The sequence below is a fragment of the Talpa occidentalis genome, unplaced genomic scaffold (genome assembly GCF_014898055.3).
Source record: "Talpa occidentalis isolate TD23 unplaced genomic scaffold, MPIMG_talOcc4v2.1 talOcc4.6, whole genome shotgun sequence".
In the NCBI taxonomy this organism is placed as follows: domain Eukaryota; kingdom Metazoa; phylum Chordata; class Mammalia; order Eulipotyphla; family Talpidae; genus Talpa; species Talpa occidentalis.
Genome location: NW_023604972.1, coordinates 68,525,036 through 68,548,182, shown reverse-complemented (window position 1 = coordinate 68,548,182; position 23,147 = coordinate 68,525,036). Strand labels below are relative to the sequence as shown.

Below are 23,147 nucleotides of genomic sequence, written 5' to 3'. Positions count from 1 at the left end.
ACTAAACGCCGCCGGAAGAGGCTACGCGCTCGTGCTCCATGGACTTCCGGGTTCAAACGTTACTTCCGGTTGTCACGATTTCCCCGACGCGGCGGCGGCCGAGGCGGAGAAGCTGTACGTACGGCCGGAGGTCGCCGGCCGCGGCGCCTGCGGTGGTGCGCTCCGCGGAGGCTCGCCTCACCCTGCCACGGCTGCCATGCACCCGCGGCGCCCGGACGGCTTCGATGGCTTGGGCTATCGGGGGGGGCCCGGGAGGAGCAGGGCTTCGGCGGAGCGTTCCCTGCACGGTCCTTCAGCACCGCGGCGGACCTCAGCCACTGGGTGACCAGCCCTCCGGACATCCCGGGGAGCCGCAACCTGCACTGGGGCGAAAAGAGCCCCCCCTACAGCATGCCCCTCCCCTCCACCCCGCTTGAGGGCCCGGTGGAGGAGCCTTGTCCCGGCGGCGGCGGCGGCGGCGTGGCCGGGCAGAGCAGCGGTGAGCGCCTGGGGGCCGGCGGGAGCGGGCTGCAGCGGGGCGGCCGACGCGGGGCCTGGAGCGGGTCTGGCAGGGCCCGCGAACCCCGGAAGCCGCGCGGAGGGTCCCGCCTCCGTGCCCTCGCGGCCTGGAGCGCGCCACACCCTCTGCCCTCTTTTCGTCCTCTGCCCCTGGTTTGGGCCTCCCTGTTCCTCACACAAGCGATTTCTCCAGGATCACTTCCCAAGAAAGGACGCCTTCCATTATCTGTGGGCTGTGTGGTGGGAATGTCGAAGGATTTGGGCGTGTTTCATGGCATGGCCTGGATCAAGCATGAGGTTGTGTTGAGAATTAGATGAACAATACCTAATTCGCTGGCAGTCGTAGGTCCTTGATTCAATAAATTGTAGCTTCGACTCTTGCAAAGAAAAGTTTTTCAGCTGCAGCAGGCTTGGGCTCAAGCTTCCTCTCATCAGAGCTAAGAGACTTAACTGTAAGCCCGCAGATTTTCTTTAAGGGGGACAGGGCTTTTTAAGGTGTTAAAAAGAGGGATGAATAATGTGTAGTACAGCAGAGAGCACATAGTGGGCTAAAATGCATACTTTTCTATTTTTTTCCCTTGTAACCATAAGGGTTGTGTTTATTTCCTAGACTCCCAATACCCCTGTATTTTCTTCCCTCCCGTTTTTCTTTTCCTGACCTAAAAACCACACTAAAGACTTTTAAAAACACTGATACAATTTCAAGATAAAACTTTAGAATCAAAACATTGTCAGTAGACTGTCAAAAGACCAGTGTTTTAATTGGCACGTTGATCTACATAGTCTCAACATCTTTTTATTCAGAAGATGCAAATAATGTCAGCCTCTTTTCGCTCTTGAGGTTGTTAGAATAATGTTTTTATTAAATTATTAAGTACTAAATATATTCTGGACATCAGTTCTATTCTAGTGTTTTTTATTTTAACTTGGTAGTGCAATATTTATTTGAGTTGCGTTAACTTCAGGGAATAGGCTTTTAAATATCACCTAGTGAGCAAATGAGGATGTGCAGGAGGGTCATTGATTTACTCAGTGTCCTACAATTAGCTTTTTCTCTCTGTCTACTTTTCTTTCTATTCCTCCCCAAAGGAGTACTGGAGATTTTTAAATAATTCAAAATGAGTATGTGATTGCTAAACAGTTATTTTCTTAGAAAGTAAATCTGAACTATTATCTTTTCATAAATGCTTTGATGGTTAATAAATGGTTTCATAAATGCTTTGATGCTTTTCATAAATGCTGTGTTGTTTTTTGCAGCAGTTAGTGGCTTGTAAATTCAACTTTTTCAGGAGGCTATATGCCTGACAGACTTAACATAGTTAATAACAGTAATCCTTCCTAACACCTTCCAAAATACCAGTTGTGGCTTCTGTTATTAGGGGATGATCTAAACACACAAAAAAGGAATCGCTAAAAGGAGGGAAGTATCTTAATTTGGCAAAAAGAAACTTCTGTCTAGCGCCGCACATTTTTCAAGGCAAGGATGAGCCAATTCATTTACTCAGAAACATGTCACATGGTCTTGTTTTGATTGCAAGGGGCTAGTGAGGGTATTGCTTCATCTGAAAGAGCAAAGAAAGAGAGGAGGTGGTGAAGAAAATTCATCCCTTGTCTAGTTCTCTGGAAATGTGACTTTTCACAGTTAGGGTTTTGAACTTTTTAGTTAAGGAAAAAGTTTATTTTTTCTATTTTTTGATATGTGCATTAGAAAAGATAAACTTTTCTAATAAAACTATAGACATGGGGCCTCCCCGGTGGTGCAGCGGGTTGAACACAGCGCTGTGAGGCTGTCCGCAGCCTCTGCAGCGTGGGTTGGATTCCAGGCTAGCCAGGGAGATACCCACATGGTCTGCAGACTTCTCCTGTTGCACCCGCTGCTCCCCTCAGCAGTGCTTGGGTCCATCTACCTGTTCTGCTCCCCACTCTGACTCTGGTGAATCCTCTCACCTTCCCGCACCTCTGGCCTGTACCCTAGTTATTGTATAAATAAAAAATATTATAAAAAAAAAAAAAACAAAGCAAGAAAACTATAGACATGCCATCACTAAAAGCATATACAAACCCAGTGCCTGTCACGGAAACCTAATAAAGCAGCTGCTCTCAAAACATTTAAAACTTGGGGAGATGGGAGAGCATTACTTACCCATTATGATTACCCCACGTACTCTTTCAATATAATATATTTTTTTAATTTGGCACTATTGATTTAATATAAATGCACTTTACCACTAACAGCGAATGAGCAATTTTGCAACATGAGAGGTAAAGTTGGTGTCTGTCAGACCCTCAATAAAAACAAGTTGTTTGTGGGCCTCCCAGGTGGTGCAGGCGATTGGCACAGCATTGTGAACCTGTCTGCAGCCTCTGCAGCGCGGGTTCAGTCCCAGCCGGCTGTGGAGAATCCCACATGGTGCAGCAGGCCTCTCATGTCTTGCCCGCTGCTCCCCTCAGCTGTGTATGTCATCAGTCTGCCTGTTCTGTGCCCCGCTCTGTCTCTGGTGAATCCTCTCACCTTCCCACACATCTGGCCTGTACCCCAGTTCTTGTATAAAAAAAAATAAAAAGTTGTTTGTAAGAAGCCCTTAGATTCTACCTGCAGGCATCTTTGATTTGGCCCATACAATGTTTTAATGCTTTTAAAAATAGCTTCCAATATTTTATTAATTGGATGATACCATGTTAAAATTAGAATTTTACTTTCAGAAAAATCACAGCTTACAAACCCTGGGTCCTTTGTTTCCTGTGAACAGTGAATTGGAGCTAAACAACAGTTGTGCCTATAGAACTTCTACACTGTGGGGCCTCCCCGGTGGCGCAGCGGTTGAGCGCTGGGTTGCGAAGCTGCCCGCGGCCTCTGCGGCGCCGGTTCGATCCCCGGCTGCTCCCCGGCCACCGGAGGAGGGTCCCACATGGCGCGCAGACCTCTCCTGCCGCCCGCTGCTCCCCTCAGCAGTGTACTTCGTCAGTCTGCCTGCTCTGCTCCCCGCTCTGGTTCTGGTGAATTCTCTCACCCTCCCGCGCTTCTGACTGTACCCAGTGCATGTGTAAACAAAACAAACAAATAAACAAGTAAATAAATAAAACATGCCTCTATTAAAAAAAAAAAAAAGAACTTCTACACTGTGTAACTTGTCATAAGCCTCGACAGAATCCTTCACTCATTCAGTAACCTCCCTGATCCCTCTCAGAATTTGAAGTTGGGACCTGGAATTTCAATATCATGTTAAGAAAATAATTTGTGTGTTTCTTAAGTAAACCTAAATATTGGTTGTGAGTAATCTTATTTCTTCTATTTTAGAACAGTTGAATAGATTTGCTGGATTTGGTATTGGGCTTGCAAGGTAAGGTTTTATCTGAAGATTTTTAATTGTGTTTTTATTGGAAGTTTTTCTTTAATTTTTAATACTAAATGGTTTTTAGCATTGCTTCCTTTAGATTGATTATTTGGAGAAATAGTTTACATACTGAATAATATTTGGTAGAAAAAAATACTAAAATCTGGGTCTCCCTGGTGACATAGGGGTCAAGTCTCTGTCATCACCACACCCTGAGTTCACTCCCCAACCACAGGAGCACACATATGGCGTAGCAGACCTCACCCACCGCTCCCTTCAGCAGTGTATTTCAGTAGATCTGTCTGCTTGCCACTCTTATCTCTGGTGTATCCTCTCAACCCCTGCACCTCGGCCTCTGTCCCAGTTCTATGCGTAAATAAATAAATAAATCTTTAAAAGAAAAATTATTAAAATCTATAACTTGCTTTTCCAGTAAGGATAGCATGTAGTCACTTAATTTTGTGCTTAGTAAGAATGTTGTAACAACTTTCACATGTCTAAATAATAAAATCAAATCTAATAGTACCTCCCTTTCCAAAAAGAAGTAATTATGCATTAAATCTTCTCCTTATGACAGTATTTAGCAACCTTGATATTTTTGCTTTTGTAGTCAGCATTAATGAGCACCCACTGGTTTTTATTTTTAATGATCATGTTGTATAAGATGTAACTCCAGTCTTGATTTACTGTTCATTAATGAATACTGTTTGAAAGTCATTGAAGTTGCACAAGGACTTATACTTCATGCCAGAATAACTCATTGTTTTAAATATTTTAACCAGGGGAAAAAATGTAGATGTTAATATTAGTAGAATCAAAAAAAGTTTGTGTTTTAAACTTTTCCTGTTGCTAGACTTGATATCTAAACTTTTACTTAGCCTTGCTTTATACTTAGAACTTTTGTTCATTTGATATTATGTATGTGAACAGTGGGTCTACACATACATGTGTGCTACTGTATTAGTCCTGAGCCTGAGTTTGTAATTAGTTTGTGGGAAATGCTCTCAGAAGAAATATTTGATACATAAAATACTATTCATTAACATGATCACTAAAATCTCTATTAATATGTAAAATACATCAAAACTAAAACTTACAGAGTAAGGTTCATAAAGAATAAATGGTACTTCTGATAGGAACTCTGTTAATAGGATATCTGAAAGAAGTAGAAATGAGCATTTAAATTGCCTAGAAAAGGAGTGTCCTAAATTTGGATATGGAGATGTAGTTTATTCTTTATATTATACATATTAATAGTTTATATTGTTTTCCTTGCTTACCAGTTTGCAAATCTGACTTTAATTACTTTCATGCAAATGTGTAGAAACTTAATTTTTTTCCCTCTTTAGAATGGAGAGTGTAAAATAATGTATTAAGTTACTCTTGTATAGTCTCTTTACAGAAAATGTACTAGCTCATCCTTGCATTGTTCTACGCCGCCAATGTCAGGTAAATGAACTTTCTATGGCCTTCTAAACAATAATTCTAACACTGATTTGAACTATAGAACTCATAAATGACTAACACATTATTATTCCCATGGGAAATGTTCCAAAATCTATAATATGTCAGTTTTCAAATTTTTGGGGCATGAAACCTCTTACATCTTAAAGATAACTGAATCAACAAAGAACTTTTGTATATATTGGTTTTATCTATCGATATAGATGGATAACATTTCTGAAATAAAAATTGGGAAATTTTTAACTTATTTCTTTAATTCATTTAAAAATAATAAACCCTTTAGGTAGTAACATAAACATTTTTATGAAAAATGATTATTTTACATTTTTATAAATATCTTAATGTCTGGTGTAATAGAAGACATCAGATTTTCATAACTACTGCAAGAATCTGTCTCAATACGTTTTTTTGAAAGACACAAAAGTCTCACTTTGTACACATATATATTTGAAAATGGGAATATTTTATATCATTTTCAGATAAATTGTAAGTATTCTTATTTGGTTCTATATCAAAACTCAGTAAGTGGTAATTCCATAAAGGTTATTTGCAATATGAAATCTGAAGCCATATCTGTTAACTTATATATTTATATTGTTAAAATCTATTGATTCATACTCCATGTTAACAGATTTTTTTTAATCTATTATATAATCTAATTATATAACCATATTTCTTTTCCTATAGTTTATATTGCTATGTATATTCATGTTTTAGGGGTATATTTATATAACCATATGTACTATACTTTTAACAGGTTACTTAGAACATTTTCTAGAGTAATTTTGTAGTACCTTGATTACATTGGTTATTTATTTAAAAAATATTGATTTGCTGAGTTGTATAGAGCTCCCAAATGTTTAGATATTTGATAATACAATATCAGAAAACAAACACCATCGTTAAAATCACGACAATGCTCACTGGAAAAATGTTCAGTATTAATACGCTCTTGATAGTGGAGATAGGTTTTCCAGAATTTTAATTTTTGCTTGTAATCTCAATTTTATTGTTAGCAACAAATGCTGTCTTTTTTCAATTGACAAGCTCACTTGTTTTTACAATATGTCTGACCCAAGTGTGTATAACTAGTTTGTCAGTCACTTCTTCCAACAAAAATAGAACTGTAAGAAAGAAGTGACTAGTTCAATTTGTACTCCATTAGACAAGTACTTTTTTTCAGGACAGCTTCTTCCTTATACAACACACAGAATATTAGACAGATGATGTATGGTCAAGGGGAGAGATTTCGTAAAATTTGTATTTTTCACTGCTTTACCAAGGATGTTCTTCAGTGAAAACATCTCTTTTCTCTTTATAAGTAAGTAGGTTAGATAATATGATAAGTATAAATGTAAAGTCTTTACCGCTTCCTTTATTCATGCTAAGCAGTTAACAGTTTTACTGACTCACAAATGCTTTTGCACTATTATCAAATGATGCCTTAAAATGATTAATAATTTTGACCTTTTCTTCCCCCTAAAAGGGTGATAAGACCCTTGGGGATCAATAGATCACACTGTGGTAAAAGCTCTGGTAATACAACTTATTTTATTTGAAAACTGAGTTATAAAAGATAACTAAAAATTAAACTGTTCATGCTTAGTACTAAAAACATAAATATATGAAGAGAAATAGCTATTATATAGCATGTACATTTATGTGCCCAAAATGGCCTATTTCAGACATATATGTGTAGACATTTATATGTGAAAACATATGTATACAAATGCATATGAGTAACTTTAAAAATGTTTTATGAAATAGTACCCTTAGAATGTGTGCTACATCTGATATTCTGTGTTTATTTTTATTTCATTTAATTAATACTGGTTCTGATCCCAGTATTTGATTTCTAATTTATTAATTTATAGTTTGAAAATTGCTTGCTATTGGTAGAGATGAATCTCCTGTTCCCTAATTCTTCCCAGTTCCTGTGTGGTAAATAGCAAGAGCATTTTGCCACAGTGAATATAATTGTAGTGTTTAAGGAAACATGAGTATCAAGCAAGACCTTCTTTCTTTTCCTATAGTTTATATTGCTATGTATATTCATGTTTTAGGGGTATATTTATATAACCCTATGTACTATACTTTTAACAGGTTACTTAGAACATTTTCTAGAGTAATTTTAATGTGTAACTCAAGATGACTTTAGGATTGAACTTTTGTTTATGCTGTAACTCATAATTTTTGCTATTCTTGACAAAACAGTTTTTTCCTCTTAGATTAACAAAACAACATGTAATATACAAAACAGAAATAGAAAATAATCATGAAATATCTTTTTTTACAGGTTAATTACCATGCTCGGCATTATCATCTCACTCCATTCACAGTCATCAATATTATGTATGGTTTCAATAAAACACAGGTAAAAATTAGGTACAGATTCTATAAATTATATACAAGTGCCATTTGACCTTAGTAATAATTAAGGCATGAATAATTCCTTTTAATTTATTTAATGTCTTAATTCTTGTACTAAAACTAATGTTACATGGTAATGACATCTTTTTGATGTCACTAACTCATCAGTGAATTTATACCTTTGCTAAAATTTAATTAAATATTAGGGGTCTCTAATCAGTATTATCAATGTTAGACATATCTAATTAATTGGGGTGTTCAACTTGACCTTAATGTAGGCCACCTGACAAACAAAATTAGTGGTAGGGATAATTTAGTTGTAATTCTCTACTAAGGTGTCCTTTAGAAAAATGCCTATTGAAAAGCCTCAGTACACATTCAATGTCAAATTTTATTAAGAATTTCTTTGTGTTTATTATTTAGGCGTTAAAAAAAATAACAATAAATTTTATCTATTGTAGGGACCAAGAGCCCTTTGGAAAGGAATGGGAAGTACATTTATTGTCCAAGGTGTGACACTTGGAGCAGAGGGAATAATCAGTGAATTTACACCTTTGCCAAGGTACCGTTTTGGCATTTTCTCAATATTAGCTTCATAATAAATTTTGACCCAACAGTTTTTATAAATATCTTGAATCTAAAAATTTGGCTGAAGTAGATAAGAGAAGAAATAAAGATTGAAGCGATTTATTTCATCTTATTTAATTAGGATGTGATAAAGAAAATGCCTTCTGGTCTATTAGCTATCAGTATTTTGTAGCTACTATAGCTTTGTGTCAACAACTGTTATTTAAGGAACAACCATAAATATGTGAGCAATTCCTGCTCTCTAGTAGCCAGTTTCACCAATTGACACATGTGAGCAAGTTATAGTATGTCATGATTAGTGCTGTAATTAAAACTTTCAGAGCCCAAGGAAACCTTGCATGGAGTTTTTGGCAGATTTCCAAAAAAGAAGTGAAGTAGATTTTGAACTATGAGTAGTAGTTGACTTAGTAAGCAAGGAGACATTCAAGCAGAGGTGATAGCATGCCCAATTTTATGTAGTTTGGAAGGCCAGGAAATAAGAAGTGTCTTATGCTTGGAATAATGGACATGTATAGAGTAGAATAATAGGAATAGATACTGAGGTGCTATATTGAAGCACGGTTTTGCCTTTGCAGGAGAATTTGGCTTTACTATGAAATTGAGAGTCTAAAGGGTTGTGTGTGTGTGTGTGTGTGTGTGTGTGTGTTTTGTTTCTTTTAGATATTGGTGCTTTGACCAAAGATATACCCAGATATCCATGTTAAAAAAAAGTGAACTGATGTAGACAGATACTTGTGGATAGCAGTTCTTGTAGTCTAGGACAGACTGAGGAAATAGCCTGACTATGGAACAGGGTAAAAAGGTATGTGCTGGATAGACATTCTGAAGAATAATCAATAATTGGTAAGAGATGGAGAATGATTAATATGGGAGTGTGAATTGTAAGCAATAACTGAGATTGCTATACTGGAATTACATTAGAGAATTCATGAAGAAAAATTATTTGACGTGGTAAGAAGAAAAAACTTTCAATCTAACTTTCTTATTCTATAGACATACATGTCAGTTCTATGGGACTGTATTTCCTTTTAGTCATTTTTAATTTTATTAAAGAAGACACAAAAGATGATCTTTTTTATATTCTAATTTGATAATTTTGCTAACAAATTCCACTTACTAATTTATCTAGTTAGCCACTATTTCCTGAATACACTGTATGTGCCAACTCCTGTGCTAGAAATCAGGTATACAATGAGGAAAAACAAAAAGTACCTATGATCATGAAGCTATGACTCTAGTATAAAGGACATACACTAAGTAAAAAATCCCACTAATGAATAAATAGTTACAAATTGAGATTTGTTCTGTAAAGGAAAGGATATTATTCTGTGAGAGTATTACGGATTAGGACAGTGTCTCTAATAAAATGAGATTTAACCTAAGATTTTAGTGGTGATTAGGAGGCACAGACCAGTTTGTGTAAAGATAGTTTAGTGAGGGCCCCTCTGGTGGTGCAAGGATTTAAGAAGCAGCCACTGCAGGCACAAGTTCCATCCCCCACCAGGGAGATACCCAAATGGCACAGCAGACCTCGCCTTCCTGACTCACCTGCTGCTCCCTTCAGCAGTGTATTTCAGTTTAATCTGCTTGTTCTGTTCCCCACTCTGTCTCTGGTGAATCCTCTCACCCTCCACACCTCTGGCCTGTACCCAAGTTCTTGTATATATAAATAAATAATTTTTTTTTAAAAAGATGGCTTAGTGAGGGAACATGGAGAATTCAGGTAACTTAAAGTAGTGTCACATGAAATCAACAAGCAACTATAAACCAGAGACCCGGGGGAGGAGGGATTAGGGTCAAAATAAGTGGGGAGGAATTCTATGGGGACTATAACCAAGATGAAAATGCATACATTGTGCAAAAATTAAAAATGATGTAAAAAATATATAAAAGTATAAAAATATATAAAAAAGAAGTGTCACATGGCTGGAGTCTAGAGGGCAAGCTGGAGGGCAGTGCGGGAAAATGCTGAAAAAGCAGGAGCCAGTCTGTCTATGGCCTTGTATGCCACCTTAAGGATATTTTAAGAATTTAAAAGCAGGGATCGATGACATGATTAGTTTTTAAAGAGTCTTTGGGTGCCTTGGTGGTAGGTTTGGTGTGATAACATCTTTGGAGGTGTGACCCTAGAACCCTGTGTCATATACAGTGTTGTAAACCACTGTTACCACAATAAAAAAAGAAAAATACAATTAAAAAAATAAAGTGTCAGAAATACTGAATCATTTTTATTTTATTTTTTTAAAGATTTATTTATTTATACATACAAGAACTGGGGTACAGGCCAGAGGTGGGGGGGCAAGAGAATTCACCAGAGGCAGCGTGGGGAACAGAACAGGCAGATTGACTGAAATTCACTGCTGAGGGGAGCAGCGGGAGGAGGCAAGACAGGAGAGGTCTGCTGTGCCATATTGCTAGCTCCCTGGCCAGGGATAGAACTCATGCTACAGTGCTGCGGATAGCTTCATAGGTTGCGTCTTAACCCCTTTCGCCACCAGGGAGGCCCAATACTGGATAATTTTAAAGGACCAAAGTGGGAAAAGGAGGAGGTGTCCTGGATGACTTCTAGGCTTTTAACTGGTGTAACTAGATGACAAAGTCATTTTCTAAAGTAAAGGGTAAAAACATTTTTTTTAATTCTGACTTCTTTGGGCAGAGTTGACTTTTCTTCTTGGGAAACAAAGTAGCAGATAGGGCAACAAAGCAGTAATCCAGAGCAATTCCCAGAAGCTACCACATGAGGCACATGCATTTGGGGGTTTCCTGGACTGAGGCCCCTTGGTTTTTGCCAGGGATCACTATCAACTATCACTAGGTAGAACAGATGAGACTATATTGGCTTACCAATATTTTATTTTATTACACTGATTGTGATCACATCAGAGAAAAAGAGGAAGTCTATAGTGTCTGTTAAGTTGTCTTACAGTTTCTCTGTATTACTACTTTTAAAAAATGTATATAACCTAAGATCATCATCTGTGATCTCTTCATTTACTGCTCACACCTTGCCCACATCTTTCCCCAGGTGAAGTGAGTTAGACTTTGTGTTGCTCTACCTTGAAGTATGCTTTTACATTTACATAGCATTTCTCACATCATTAACATCGGGAACACCTAGTTTGACTCATCTTAAATTTTTGGTTGTACCAATATAAACATCTTTTTTCATGTTATCTGTTTCTCCTAATGATGCCACTGAAACCCTGACTTTATACATTATATTTTAAAGACAATGATATCTTCAGTTCAATAGTGTTCCTTTCTGGCTAAGAGTTCCTAACTGGGGAACACTAAAAGAATTTAAGTAGGAAAGAAAAATTACAAATTTGGTTTTGGACACATTCATTTTCAAGTGCTTTACCATATCCAAGTGCAGTTGTCAGTAGACATATGATATAAAATATTGACATACAGAAATGTCTGAACTGAAGGTAACAGATTTGAGAGGTTTTGAAGCTATCTTGGATGAAGGGGAAAGGGGTATAAGATACAAAGAAAGAAAAGAAGAGCACCTGAGACTCTAAGAACTCCAAAGTATGTGGCTGGGTTAAGAAACATGCTCCTGAATAAGAGTCAAAGGTAGAGACTAGGAGTATGGGATAGTGGAATATAGGGCCAAGAATGCCTCAAGCAGTAGAAACATGAGCGTCTGCTGGCTACTGAAAGGGCAAATAAAGAAGACTTTAAAATGTTGGTTGGATTTAATGACGTGGAGGTCACAGAGACTTTGGCCAAGAGCTGGTTTCATAGAATAATGGGGCAGAAGCCAATTTGGAGAGGGTTCAGAGGCGAATGGGAGATTAGGACATGGAAATAGCATATTTAGAAAATCAGCTGTGAAAAGAAGAGATGAAGGGAAGTAGCTGGAAGTTAAGGGTTTGGGTTGGGTTGAGGGAAGTTTGTTTAAAAAAGGCAGCTATTTGAAAATGAGAGACAATGGTAAGACTTTAAATATAGTTATGTAAAAACTCCATGTTTTTGTGTATTGATTATGGTTTGGAGTATGTGTATTTATCAAATGGAAAACTGTTTTGAGGAAAAGCGAGCAATTTTTGCTTGTAAAAATAGAATTAAACATATATGTTCATGTTTTAGTATTTGATAATTGTAGAGTAAGTGAAAAAGTATCAGGCTTTTCTGCCCTCCCGCCATTGGATTGATGATGGAACCCTGTGGTCCCGAATGCATGCCTGATAGTGGGCACCTGGAGTAGGGTGTGGGCATGCATAAGTGGGTTCACCTGGGCTAAAACTGGGCTTATGAGGGCGGTGTCACAGGGGCGCCAGTAGAGCAGAGAGTAGAACCACGAGAGGAGCAGAGAACAAGGCCACCAGAGAACTACAGAGAGCTCAGAGTGAAGATTTGCTGAGGGCTGGGAGGCCTGCCAGCCTCCCGGCCCCTCTGGCACCCCTTGCCAGCCGTGTACCTGATATATCCCAACAAAAGCCTGAAAAGCCACCGAGGGCTCCAGGACTCCTCCTTTACCCCATCTGCTCAGACCCTAGAAATCCTGCTCCGTTCCTTCCTGCCCCTACAATAATGAAGTATAGAAAGATTTCATTATAAGTAGATTTTTTAAAGGAGTTTCTTTTTTTTTTTTTTTTAGGATTTATTTTTATTTATATAAGCACTGGGTACAGTCAGAAGTGTTGGAGGGTGAGAGGATTCACCAGAACCAGAGCGGGGAACAGAACAGGCAGACTGACAAAGAAATACACTGCTAAGGGGAGCAGCGGGCAGCAGGAGAGGTCTGCACGCCATGTGGGACCCTCGCCTGAAGGCCGGGGATTGAACCAGCAATGGAGAGGCTGAGGGCAGCTTCGCAACCCAGCGCTCAACCGCTGCGCCACCAGGGAGGCTCTTTAAGTAGATTTTTATACTGTCCTCTTTCCTGAAGCATTTTGATGAGCTAATGTAAATTTTTCAGGACTGTGTCAGTAAGTTTTATCCATTTTATGAAGGAGTAGAAAACAGATATAAGAGAGTCTCAAGTTTTTTAAACTTGATTCTAAGCTTCACTTTTCCCTTAATATTAATGATTTGAAGAACTGGAAGTAGTTATCAGTGTTCCATTCAAAGGGGAGGTGGCCCATTCCTCACAGAAATGCAAGCCACAAACACATTTGTTCATAATGTTAATGATGGTTTCATGTTTCAACTCAATGCCAAAGTAACCTGTGATAATACTTCCTGAGGCCATGGTAAGATTAAAAGCAGCGCCCCCCGGATGATTTACAAACCATGCAACATATATTGTTTTATAATCATAAAGTCACTGACAGAATTGGGGGTGGGATCGTAACCTCTTTTACATTTTTCATCTTAATCATTTAATCAAATTAAGTCATCACAGCTGTATTTTTCTGCGGCTGTTCATTCTCCTATAGTATTCTAGTGTTAATTAAATCAGAAGATGACCCAGGAGGCTATCTAAGGTCTTATAAATCAGAGGTGATGATTCTGTTTTCTCAGTTTTTCTGCAGGCCTTTTAGTCTCAGGAAAATGTAGAAAAGTTCACATCTCAACCCATGCAATAATTGTACTGAGTATTTTTAGAGCACTTAGGTTCTTAGTGATTAGTTTTTCTTCACCCTTTTAATGTATTTATACTTTTATTTCTTTATGTTTGTCATATTCACTCATCTCAAATAGAAAAGGTTTTTCTCAGGTCCCACCTGTGACCTTGGTGCAGCAGGTGCCAGTTTTTTTCAGGTGAACTGGTGGCAGAGATCTCCTATTTATGCTTTCCCCTCTCAGTTATTCTGCTTCTCTCCCTTCCATCCCCTTTTGAGGGCTTTTTCTTTTTTTTTTTCCTGCCCCCTATTTTGCTATCATTTTTACTCTCAATGTTCTTTTCTGCTTTTTGATTTCACTCTTGATACTTTTTCCCAATTTGTTTTTCTTTCAGATTGCCTCTTTTTCTTTCTTTCTGGCTTTCAGAGGAAACCTAAAGAGCAGGAAGCACATAGTCCTAGGCCTTGGCTCCAGACCTGGCATTTTACCTCTCTCTTTTGAAGATGTGCCTGAGATCTTTGTCACTTTCATTTTTTCATAAATAAGACAAATGTGACAGCATTTGGCTTTTCTTATTTCATGGAATGCTGCTTGTATCAAGTACGATGAGAAGAGGTACAGACAGAAGGTCCAGATTCTGAGTTATAGAGACCAGAGCATAGGACCCAATTCTACCACTAATTGGTTGTATAGCTTTGGGCAATTTATGAACCCTCTCTGAACCTGTTGCCTTATCTATGTGATATTGTGAGCATTAAAATAATTCGTGTGAAGCCCTTGGACAGTGCCTGGCATACAGTTGTTGCTCAAAAATATAAGGGACGCATGCCATTCATAGCAATGTGGATGGAGCTTGAAGGAATTATGCTCAGTGAAATAAGTCAGAAGGAAAAAAAAATATTGATGGTTTCACTTACAGCAGGAAAATAGGGGAACCCAATAAGACATCAGTGTAAAAAAATAATAACAGTAGAAAACACAACAAAGCAAAAACAGACAATTATAAATCAGAAGCATCCTGCAGGGGAGGTGGTGGGAGAGGGATCAGAGGGATGGAGGGAGGAGCACAGGGGACTGAGGTGATGGTGCACGAGTGCATTGGTGAAGGAAACTCTATGGGGACTACACCTGAGGGGGTGAGGGGAAGCAAATATTTAAAAATGAACAATGATGTAAAAAATAAAAAGTTTAAAAAGTTTTTAAAAATATATGTAAGGGACTTTAATAAAGGTTACAAAATTAACGCCCTTTTAGTAAGTAAAGGCACTTTGGAAATTAGGGGCTACACAAATATGTCATTCTAATTGTTTTTTTTTTAATCCTTATTCTTATATACATTTTAAGCTGTTTAATTCCTTCATCCTATTCCATGTTTTGTTTCTCTCCACCATTCATTTTTTCCTCAACCCATCATTTTTATACCTCCCTTAATTTCTCATGTTAATTTTTATAATCAGTTTTACAATTTGTTCTCCTGTTAGCCCCTTCTATCAGCACATACAAAACACCTGTATGTGGTTTTCTCAGTTGTTCAAATTGTATCCCAGAAAGGAAGATGTTCACCATTAGAATACATTTCTCCTAAAGAGTTAAAAAATTTAAAATTGATTATTACCTTTTTGAAAGTTTGGGCTAATTCAAAATGTTTTAAGTAGTATGACTTATTTAATTTTTTTTATTTTTAGGGAGATTTCACATAAATGGAGTCCCAAACAAATAGGAGAACACCTTCTATTGAAATCGTAAGTGGCATATATATTGAAAATTACCATTAATTTTTATAGTCTTGGAATTAGAAAAAAATATTAAATAGATACATTGAAGGAAATTAAAGCAATTAAATATCTGGGATTAGAACTTCAGAAGAGAAGTAACACTGAGTTTAGGAAAAATCCTGAAGTAAACATTATCTTTAAAATAAATCTTTCTGACTTGAAGCTGAAATGCAATCACAACCTAATTTTTCTTTGTGTTCTTAAGAAGATAGCAAAGGTCTTCAACTTGTGAACCCAAATCACCATGAATATTATTATTAAGCAGAGATCTGTACAGCAATGAGCACATTCAACACTTAGTGTCATTAAAATGCAGTCTTAAAGACATTTAGTGATTTTTTACAACTCTGGTCATTTTTGTAGATTAGAATTTTACTCTTCACTTTTTAATTTTCTTTGAAGATTGTGAATTGGAAACCCCCCATCTTGCTGGCTCCCACTGTGGGACATTCCAGCCATATTATTACTTAGTGATGTTCCCTTCACCTTGAAAACCACTGCTTGCCAGGACCTGGCCCATAGGGTTAGGTAAGTCCCGCCTTGATATTATTTTAAATAACTATATTTTGCAGGCTTGCAAAGTTGTAATACTACTATGTCTAAATATATTGTGATAGGACACAACTTTGCAAAGCTGTACGATTTTTTTTTTAACAATACAAGGGGACTTTACTCAGCATTGGAGACTGGCTTAGCCCTGCTGGGTGGGAAATCTGGGAGTGAATAACGATAACAGACAGGATAACAGCAGAGCAATATCCTTGTTCACATATCACCAGAAAGGCAAGCAATGGATCCCTCATTCTAAATTTTCTTACTAAATTTCAAAGATCAGATTTATAGGCTACATTAGCTATATGCAGATGTCCAAATAATGAATCATAAATGAGCCTCCATTTTACTAGTTCAGATATTTTTTTTTTCAGGCTGTCCTTGCATTATTGCTTATACTTAATTTTTCATTTCTAATTGTTGAGGACTCAAATTTTGTTAGGCTACAGGTAAAAAGCTTAAAAATATCACTTAGATTTGAACGTAAAGTATATTGATGTATTAAAGTAAATATTGAAAAATTTAATATGCACATTTTGTTTCAGCATACTTAAAAGTTTGTTTTAATTTCTGCAGCCTAACTTATATGGTGGCAATGCCTTTTTATTCAGCAAGTCTAATCGAAACAGTACAGGTGAGCTATTTTTTACTGTTACTTTTTACTTAAAAATAATTTTTAAGTATTTACTGTATTGTGTATTTATGGTTGATTAACAGACAAATTTAAGACTTGGGTTCTTTTAAAATTTTTATTTCACAGATAACATATCAAAAATTCTATACTATACTGGAAACATTGCTGGTGTGTACATTTCCTTTGGGAACTTAACCTCACTCTTCTAGTTCTATATTTATCCCTTTCATAGGCAGCTATACTCTTCTTTCAGATATCTCAGGACCTAGTCTGTGACTTTCTTTAAATACAAAAATTCTCACTTTTTTCAACTTTTTAAGACCTTTATATACAACTAAAATGGTTATCACTTATCATAGGATAATAAATTAATTACTTGAGCATAACACACGATGAATAGTTCTAACAGTGAGCAGATAGTCCCCATAGGTAATTTACTAACAGCATTCTTTTTAAATACACCTTTTAAGGAATGTTTGATACCATAGTGGGTAAGGAATGCAAAGCTAAAGCAATCTCCTGATAACAGTTTAAATTGTTTTGCTATTTCCAACCACATGGTGGCGCTTGTAGTACATTGAATTAATGTGCTTTATTGCCATATTACTATTCCTCCACCTAAAATCGTACGATGAAGCTAGTGATGAAGATAGTTTTAATTTGATCTATACACAAAATCCAACTGATTGTATACCACCTATCTTCATTCTTTAACATCAGCTCCTCCAGCATATTTTTGGTATTTACTATGTAGGAGATTCTTCTTCATTGAAGCCTTACCCCATCAGCCTTTCCCTTTTTTTTTTTCCCACTTAGTTGCTTTTCTGACCCCATCACTGGCTTTTAGGTTTTTTTTTAATTTTTGTTAGCATTAACTCTGAAGTTAATATCTTATTACTCAAATACACTTTACTCTCCACTTACATTTATTATGTTAAATAAAAAATATTACCTTTAAGTGATACTATAGTTTACAGTGTTCACTATCTGAGATACCCTTATTTTGTAGATAAAGGGGGGTGGTGGGGGAAGCAGGACGGTAATTATTTAAATAAAAATAAGCACCATGATATATTAGAGGGAAACAGATTTTAGCTTTAGACAGAATATCACATTTCTCTACTTAAATTCAATATGTGACTTTAACCAAATTTCTTAATCTTCCCACAACTTAATTTACTCATTCATAAAAATGGGAATAATATTTTAATAAATGATTAATTTTGTTGTGTCGGCCAGTATTATTTTAAACATAAGTTATATATATCATGCCCATCTTCTGCTTAACACCAACTAGTTATTTCCCTCTGACTGGAACTCAGTGTCTACACAATGATATGGTGTGACCTCTAACTACCTTTTAAACTTCATTTTTTTGCTGTTCTCTTATGCAGTTATTGTTATAGACAAAGCTGGCTATTCCTTTGCTGCCTTTCTTTCTATAATCTATATGGCAAATTTTGTTATACATATCCTCCAAATTTGAAATAGTACAGACATGTAGATGATAATGATTAACATTTATTAATTGCCTCCTGGATACAAGACCTTTTTTCATTTACTATTTCCAGCAACTGCATAAAAGTTAGGTAGTACTAACTTTTTTTAGATGATAACCTGTACTCGTTGGAGAATTGTAGTAACTTGCCCATGGTCACGAAGCCAGTAAATGATGGAGGCAGGGTTTCAATACATGCTTGAGAACACTAAGCACTAGCCTCTTCAGGTATCATCTAGTTTCGATTTTCAAAATAAGTTCTGAGGAACTTCTTAAGGTTGAGAAAACCAGGTGTGACCCACCCCACCTCTCCTCTCCAGTTTCCCTTCTCCAGTAGAAAAGCTCCCAGCTTCACTGCTGTCTTGTGTTAACACATTCCGCTTAAAAAAAAAAAAAAAAACTAATACCTAGTAACATAAAGTCTACAAACCATTGATGCTATTGATGCTTTCCTCTTTAGTCAGGTGCCTTGGTGGTGAGTGTGGTGTGGTAACATATATCTGAACCAGGTATAAACCTATGCCTCTGAATCATGTGCAGTGTGGAAACCAATGTTACCTCAATAAAAAGGGAATGAAAAAGGTGTCCTTTTTTTGTGGTAAAAGAAGCAAATGTTAATTTTTTCATCATTTTTATTTCAGAGTGAGATAATTCGAGATAATACTGGAATTTTGGAATGTGTTAAAGAAGGAATTGGAAGAGTGATGGGCTTGGGAGTGCCTCATAGCAAACGACTACTTCCGCTTCTTTCCTTGCTCTTCCCTACCGTGCTCCATGGGGTTCTTCATTACATCATTAGCTCAATTGTTCAGAAGTTTGTCCTACTAATTCTAAAGAGAAAGACTTATAATAGCCACTTAACTGAGAACACTAGTCCTGTGCAGAATATGCTGGATGCTTATTTTCCAGAACTTATTGCTAACTTTGCTGCTAGTCTTTGCTCTGATGTTATACTTTACCCACTGGAAACAGTTTTGCACCGCCTTCACATTCAAGGAACACGCACAATCATTGACAATACAGACCTTGGCTATGAAGTACTTCCAATTAATACACAGTATGAGGGAATGAGAGACTGTGTCAATACCATAAGGCAGGAGGAAGGAGTGTTTGGTTTTTATAAAGGGTTTGGTGCTGTTATAATACAGTACACACTGCATGCAGCTGTTTTACAGATGACGAAAATTATTTACTCTACACTTCTTCAAAATAGCATTTGAGATTTAGGCTCCTGGTTAGTCTAAAAGACATAATCTGGATACTTTGTTATGAAATTATGAGAAATAAAAGTAAAATGCAGTAGGGGGGCGGTTGGGAGGGTGGGCATTAGAAATTGAAACTGGTTTTAAAAAAAAGCCCATGCTGATTATATTGACTCTTCCATTTTTTTTTTTTAATGCATAGGTATGTATTTTGGACAAATTCAGTAAAAGTAAAGCTTACATGAATTAAATTCTTACTATTATATCACTTGTCCTGAACTAAAAATTATTCTGAGCAGAAGCAAAAATTTATCATCAAACAAAATTTCATAGAGCTGAATTTATTCCATCTGACTTACAATTTTTATGTTTATTTCTCCTTTTCAATTGATATGAGTATGTCATCTTTAATGTAGTGTGTGAAATTAGAAGGTCATAGTTTACCTTGAAGTAAATAAATATGTCTTCAATGATAAATACTTATGAGGATTACATCTGGTAATCTGTAAACAAGAACTATGAGTTTTAAATTACATTGCCCCTATATAATTATATTTAATGGTTGTGTACATTTATATAAAGCTATTATGTGTACACAAATAACTTGGAATTTAGTTTATCTGTACAAATTTTCCACTCTTAGATCAGTTTATTGCTTAAAATGATATTCTGCTGGAATATCAGAATAAACATTAAAAGTCAAGGTACTTAAAAGATTAAGGCAAATAGCAAACCTAGCATTTCAGTGAAAGTAACTTAAAATTTGTCATACGATTATAATATTTGATTTGCTTATCTAGTTACATGAATTATCAAACTTTTTGGAGCCACTCTTAAGAAAGAATATAAAATAATCATGATAACTATTGCTATTACCATGTGTACAAATTGTGTACTTAAAGGAATGTCACTTGCTTTTCATCTCTGGACAACTTGTCTTAGAAGAGACATAGTTAAAACCCACTGCGCCTCTTGTCTTCTGTACAGTCATTAAATACTGGCTTCAGTTTTTATTTTCTTTCATATTTTGTTTAAAATTTTTATTCTCCAATCTTGATATACATAAATGGGAAACAGACTTTTCCTTAGTATCTTGTTTTTAAACATTGGGTGAATACTGAAGACAATTAGAAGATTATAGCAAGTGTATCCTTGTTTCTTGCAGATAAGCAAAATAAGTGTCAACAAATAAGTAAAATATTGTTAACCAGTTTAATAAAAAGAATTCTGTCCCTAAATTGAATTTGGTGGGAAGGCTTTTTGTATACGAAAATGATAAATGCATTTGACTGATCCATCATTAAACATTTTAAAGTTTTATTTTCTCATGTGAATGATATCCTACTTTTACAGCTTTCATTCAGAACACTGCAGTGACTTTGAGCTAATGTTTTCCAACCTAGCATGCATGCCACAGATTTTTTTGCTGAATGTCAGAGAAATGATTACTTCTTCTGCTGAAGAGTATTGGGAACAAAACATAACAGCCAAAACTATGAAACAATATACACTACCTGTGTGTGTGTGTGTGTATGTTTTAATTATTAAAACACACAAGTTTTCCACTGTAAATTCTACCAAGAAGGTGAAAATGTAATTAAATACCACTGATCACATGTATTTTATGATTAATCTTTTATAATTTACCTTATCCAACCTATGTCCTTTTTTTTTAATGGCTAAGTAATTTTTAAAATGTTTATAGTATGTCCAACTTCCTAAACACCTTTTATTTTTATTATAATCAAATAAGATAGCTTCAGATAGGCATACACTTCAGAAAATTTCAAGGTTCAGAAAACTCTAGGAGAACAGAATCTGAATGAAATTAAGTGTTTGTGAGTGAAAATCTAACTAAAAATTAAATATATCAGGATTAGCTAAAAATTAGATATATCAGGATTATGGGAAACTGAATATAAATCTATTTCATTATGGGATCATAAAATTGGTAGTCTGAATGACATCCAAATAACGTGTATCTTATTTTTTGTCACTTTGGAGGAAGAATACAAATTCACATTAAAACAAAAATTGAAAGGTGGCAAATAAAATATTAGTTTTTATTCCTTTTCCAAGTTAGTTGAAATATAAAAACTCAAATATGTAAATGCAAGCCAAATGCTTGAACTGAATTTAGAATGGAATCAGTGAAATGAATATTGGACATACTCTCCCTTTCTAAAATTCCTCTAGTTCCTTAGCATGTAGGTTCCAAAATCAAATAATCATAGACTGCATTTCATATTCACAGTTGTATTTTTAAAATTCAGTATGTCTAATAGATTACGGATAAAGTTCTATTAAGATGCTCCAAAGGTCTAATAGCCTACTTACATAAGCCAAGTCTTGGCTATGCTGCTGAAGTGTGAGATGTTTGCCTTACATTGTAGGGTTTCTTAATTTGAGTCAAATAGTTCGAGAACAATTAAACTGAAAAACCAGGTAAATATTAGCTTACTATATTAACTGAACTTATTTATTGGTTTACTAAACCTGTGTATATATCTTTCCCTTGAGACGTCCTCTATTTTGTGGACCCTTGTAAAATTATTCAAGCCTCCAAACAGCACTAGACAGTTGAAGATTGGAAAAGAAACTAATTTCAAAATGCCCATGGACTGGGGAATTTGACAATTGCCAACGTTTCCAAAAACGTAACTGGAGAGGTAACAGGCCGAGCTCGCTTTTGCAATTGTGCCTGACTACTCAGAGCTGTCTTTTAGCACTGGCTTCAATACTACTGTGTATTCATTCATGTGCTCAGAAAATAAGATGTGCTGCTATGATTTTTTTCCAGTTAAGATTGTAGAGGATATTTGCCTCAATTTGCTTAGTCTGTCAGCTTTTAAAAAGATTGTCAAGTCTGAATTATTTTCAATAATGTATAAGCAAGTAAAACCACCTTAGCGACAATTCACTTTGCAATAGAATTTGAGTGTTAGCTAACTTTGGCATTTCTGCTCTGTCTTTCAAACAGCTACATATTTCTCTTGCTCTACCTAACATAAGCTGGATATGTAATATATTTCTGTTGAGTCACTGAGCATCACTGATAGTACCAAATTGTATCACATCGTAGCAAAAATTTGTGATTTGACCATGAATCTTATAAATAGTACCTCAGCTGGAAGAGCTGTTTTGTCTAAGTGTGTGTGTTTTTTAAGTTGTTTTTGTCTCAATATTTTAAATGTTTTCAGTAAACTGTGTACTATGAAAAGGTATAATAAAATATTGAAATAAAACTAATATGTTTCTCTTGCTGATACTAGGCAACACAATCTGGTGGTGAAAGAGAAGTAATGTTTTTCTTAGTAGAAAAGAAGACCAAGAAAAATGTACCTGTAAATTATTTTTTTTTTTTTACCAATCATTTAATAAAACCCTGAAGTAACTGATATGGTTCACAAGAAACATCTCCTAAGATAAGGTTTCCTATGCACCATATTTTGTAAAAGTGTTACACATTCCTGCATTGATCCTTCTAGGCATTTTCTGAAAAGTGTTGTTTATGGAAGAAATATGATGTCCAAGCAACTGGTGAAGTAATGACAGCAAGGTGGCAAGTACCTCCAAGCTATTGTGCCTCAGTAAGTAACTTATGGGAAAAAAGACCAGAAGCTGTCAGAGTCAGCTTTGTTAAAATGCTAGAAAACAAAAGTTTACAACAATCCAATGACTGCTGAGTCAAGAAAGGGGCAATTTAATAGTAGACAA

The 23,147-nt window shown here is 36.1% G+C and overlaps 1 protein-coding gene across 1 annotated transcript; it reads left to right on the top strand.

Annotated features, from left to right (window-relative positions):
- The first annotated feature begins 181 nt into the window (after positions 1–181).
- Positions 182–22,797, top strand: SLC25A46 (solute carrier family 25 member 46). The gene is given in 9 exon segments (XM_037529253.2): positions 182–245; positions 248–478; positions 3,797–3,839; positions 5,225–5,282; positions 7,594–7,671; positions 8,129–8,229; positions 15,455–15,511; positions 16,673–16,730; positions 18,870–22,797. Coding segments are annotated over 9 exon segments (1,254 nt in total). The 5' UTR covers positions 182–196; the 3' UTR covers positions 19,449–22,797.
- Positions 22,798–23,147: the final 350 nt, after the last annotated feature.